Genomic DNA, 3558 nt, shown 5'->3' with positions numbered 1-3558 from the left:
AAATGAGTTAAACATTATTCTGTTTATAGAACTAGAATGACCAGGCACCAGGAGCAGGAGATTATGTTCATTGGCATTTTAAAGATGGTGCACCCTCAGCAGGTTAAAGCACAGTGCTAAGAAGCTAAAGCCACTTCAGCATGAGTTCCATCCTCAGCCCCGGAGGTGATCCACATGGCATGGCAGACCGCTCCTGACTCGCTTCTGCTCCTTTCAGCAGTGTATTTTGGTAGATCTGTCTGTTCTGCTCCCCACTCTGTCTGGTGAATCCTCTCACCACCCCTGCACTTTTGGTCTGTACCCCAGTTTGGTATGCATAAATAAATAAATAAATGTTTAAAAAAATAAAAGTTGGTGCGCCCTGACAATCTTCACCTCATACACAGAGGACACCTCTTTTCTCCACAGGAGCTCCTGGACCCCAGCACTTACTGAGTGAGGTGGTGGCCTCGCCTCACAGGATTCCCGAGCAATCTTGCTGAGCACGTGACAGTCAGTCTCCACCACATCCAGGGTGAGATAGTACGCAGCGGCTGGTCCATCCTATGGCCAGGGGCGAGAAAGGAACATCTAGCGTGAGCAGCAACCTGTAAGCACTGGCCCCCAAACCCTCTGTTTATAGCAGTCAAGGCTAAAATGCTTATCAAAACTTTTCATCACATCTGCAATACTAGGTAAGTGTTACCTTTGTTTCTAGTGACAGTAAGAGCTATGCAGACACCCTGGCCGAGGAGAGCAGAGCTTCTCAGCAGCTTCCAGTACAGAAAGTACTGGCAAGCTGAGTCCCTGGTGCCCAGCCCTAGTCAGACCAGCAAGCTTCTGGGGGGGCGGGAGGGGGGTCGGGGAGGGGGCACCACCACTTGCCTGCCTGTGTTCACGGACGTCGTTCACTCGCTGGAGGATCAGCGCGTAGCCTTGCGTGCGGTTCCTGTTGATGTGTCCCAGGACGTAATTAGCAAACGACAGCACATCTGAGTCATTGCAGCCACGGGGGAGTAAAGGCGTTGGGTTGATGGGTGGCAGGTCTGGCCCGGGTGGAGAGGTAGCCCCAGAGACCACAGCCAGGGCACAGAGCACCAGGGGCAGGAGCAGACCCATTCTGTGGGGAGCAAGCACAGGATGCGGCAGTCCAGGACACTGTGAGGATGTGGCTTATATAATGTTTTGTAAAAACCAAGCCAAGCAGTTTTGTAATCACAACCTGAACCTGTGATCAGTAGTTCAAACATGATGTCTCAATTTATCTCCTTAAATAGTAAATGTAGATTTCCCTGAGTCAGTACTTGGGAGAGGATTTGCCAAATTTTCTAACCTTAGACCCCTAAGCAATCTCTATTAATGTGTACATGTAGGAAAATTTGTTTCCTAATCTTTTCCTATGGGATTATAATAAATACTGAGGTCTAGGCTACTGGTTGGTCGTGACTGGATTCTGCTTGTGTCCAGGGTTCCACCTGAATCAGAATATGCAGGATTCTCACACACTCTCTGGTCCCTTGGCACCTCCCTCCAGCTGCTTCTTCAGCCACACTTGGACTTGTCTCAGGCTTGGGGCTTGGGGCCCTGGGGTCAGTGGTGACAAGTGTGTTCAGACTTCCTGACTGATACCTATATCACTGTTCAGATTGAATGCTTCAGTGACCAACATGAGGCACCACAGAAAATACCAGGCACTTTAGATATCTGATTAGAATTTTTTTTTTTTTTAGTCTTATTGGGTTCTTTTCTTTAAACAGAGACCTAGAAGGTCAAAGTAAATGACATTCCAACAATTTCCAAATACATTCTAAAGCTATACTTCTTTCTCTGAGCTCCATGGTAACAAATTTGTTAATAAGACCACTGCTGAGAGATCAAGATTGGCAGGCGGATCCTTATTATCTACAAGCTTACTTCTCAAAGGATGCTGCTGCTCTGCTGATGGCCTCCTTCCCTCACACGGGTTTTGCTGCAGCACAGGGCTTATTACGAGTTCTTCTCTAACCAGGACACACCCACACACTGATCAAAGAAAGGAAAGGGTATTGACACTGCCAAGCACCTCCCAAAGTTTTGTTGGCTGACACTTCAACTTCATTTGTTAACAGTGTCACCCCAAAGGATTTGTCCTTGTCCACATGACACCTGTAAAAGTGACAGTAGGAGGCCTGACTACAGGACACGTGCTCATGCAGAAGTTGCAGGCTTGTCATGTCTTCTTTCAGTGGGAGCTCACCTGTAATGCAGTACCTTCTTCTCTGGGGATTAAGGTGATACTAATGAAGAAATAAAAAGCTATGGGTTGGAGTGTGGGGAAACTGGGTGGTGCTGACCACAGGTACAAACTTCGGGATAGGATGAGTAAGACCTGAGGATCATTAGGTCTGTGTACAGCATGGTGACAAATGATAGTAGTGCTGTGTTGTATGCTGGAAAGATGCTGAAAGAGAAGATCTTAAATGTTCTCACCATGGGAAAAAAGAAAGAAGTTTTAAGTCTGTAAGCTGATGGATGTGTTAGCTAAATTGACGGTGGTGATCATTTTGCAATAAAATATATATCAAATCATTATATATCAAACTTTCAACTCACACAGTGTTATATATAGATTATATCTCAATACAGTTGAGAGTGGGGAGAGAATAATACCACAGTAATCGAATGATCAAAACTTACACCACCAACAATGGGAGAAACACACACTACGTGTCTCCTGATATGATGCACTGAAGACATCACCTCATTTCTCTGATATTACTGGGGGGACAGTAATGGCATAACTTAATTATAATCATGAGGACTAGACAAACATGAACTGATGGACATTCTATAGAACTGTTACCTTGTACCCGTCAAACATTTCTATTCATGTTACAAAAACACTAGTTTGGAGGGATATACGCATTCCATTGTTCATTACAGCACTGTTCCCAATAGACAAGCTATGGAAACTACCTAAATGTCTAAAGATAATTGAGTAGACTACGAAGATATAGTATACACACACATTGGAATGAAGAGATTTGCAAATTATACACATACACTCAACTATAAAAAAGATGAATTCTTGCTATTTGCAACAGCATGAATGGAATTAAAGGGGAATAATGTTAAGTGAAATAAGTCAGAAGAACAAAGACAAATACCAGGTGGTTTCACTTATATGTGGAATATAGAGGATAAAGCAAAGGGTCAGATAAAACAGAACCGATAAAATAGCATAGAAATCTGACTATGGAATTGAGGCTACCATAGTGGAAGGAGACGGGGTTGGGGGAGTATGAATGGAGTACAATGGACTATGGTGGAGAACTATGGTGCTGTGGTGCCTGGGTGGGTATGGTGTGGTGACTTGCATCTAAAGAGGTGTGTGATACTGTACCTCTGAACCACATGGTGTTGTAAATGAATGTAGTCTCAATAAAAAGGTAAAAAAAAAAAAAGCTATCAAAGTATCAGTTAGTTAACTCTAGAACTCTATTGTTCTAGAGTAAAAGAGATTAAAATGACAATAAGTAAATGTTCTGGATATATCTTAGGATAAGGTAGGGAAATATGCTCATGAAATGCTGATTGCAT

At 43.8% G+C, this 3558-nt stretch overlaps 1 protein-coding gene across 1 annotated transcript in view; it reads right to left on the bottom strand.

The window, feature by feature from the left end:
- LOC101632099 (fetuin-B-like) overlaps nt 1-1098 on the bottom strand; it is an 11155-nt gene extending 10057 nt beyond the window's left edge. Inside the window, exon 1 of the mRNA XM_012731753.1 lies at nt 865-1098. Within this exon, the coding sequence (XP_012587207.1) occupies nt 865-1098 (234 nt within the window). The remainder of the gene's footprint in view (nt 1-864) is intronic.
- Between the last annotated feature and the right edge of the window lie 2460 nt (nt 1099-3558).

This window comes from Condylura cristata, unplaced genomic scaffold, assembly GCF_000260355.1.
Source record: "Condylura cristata isolate star-nosed mole 26May11 unplaced genomic scaffold, ConCri1.0 scaffold00003, whole genome shotgun sequence".
Taxonomy (NCBI): Eukaryota; Metazoa; Chordata; class Mammalia; order Eulipotyphla; family Talpidae; genus Condylura; species Condylura cristata.
Note: the sequence above shows the minus strand (reverse complement) of the source record. Positions and strands in the feature narration are given on the sequence as shown.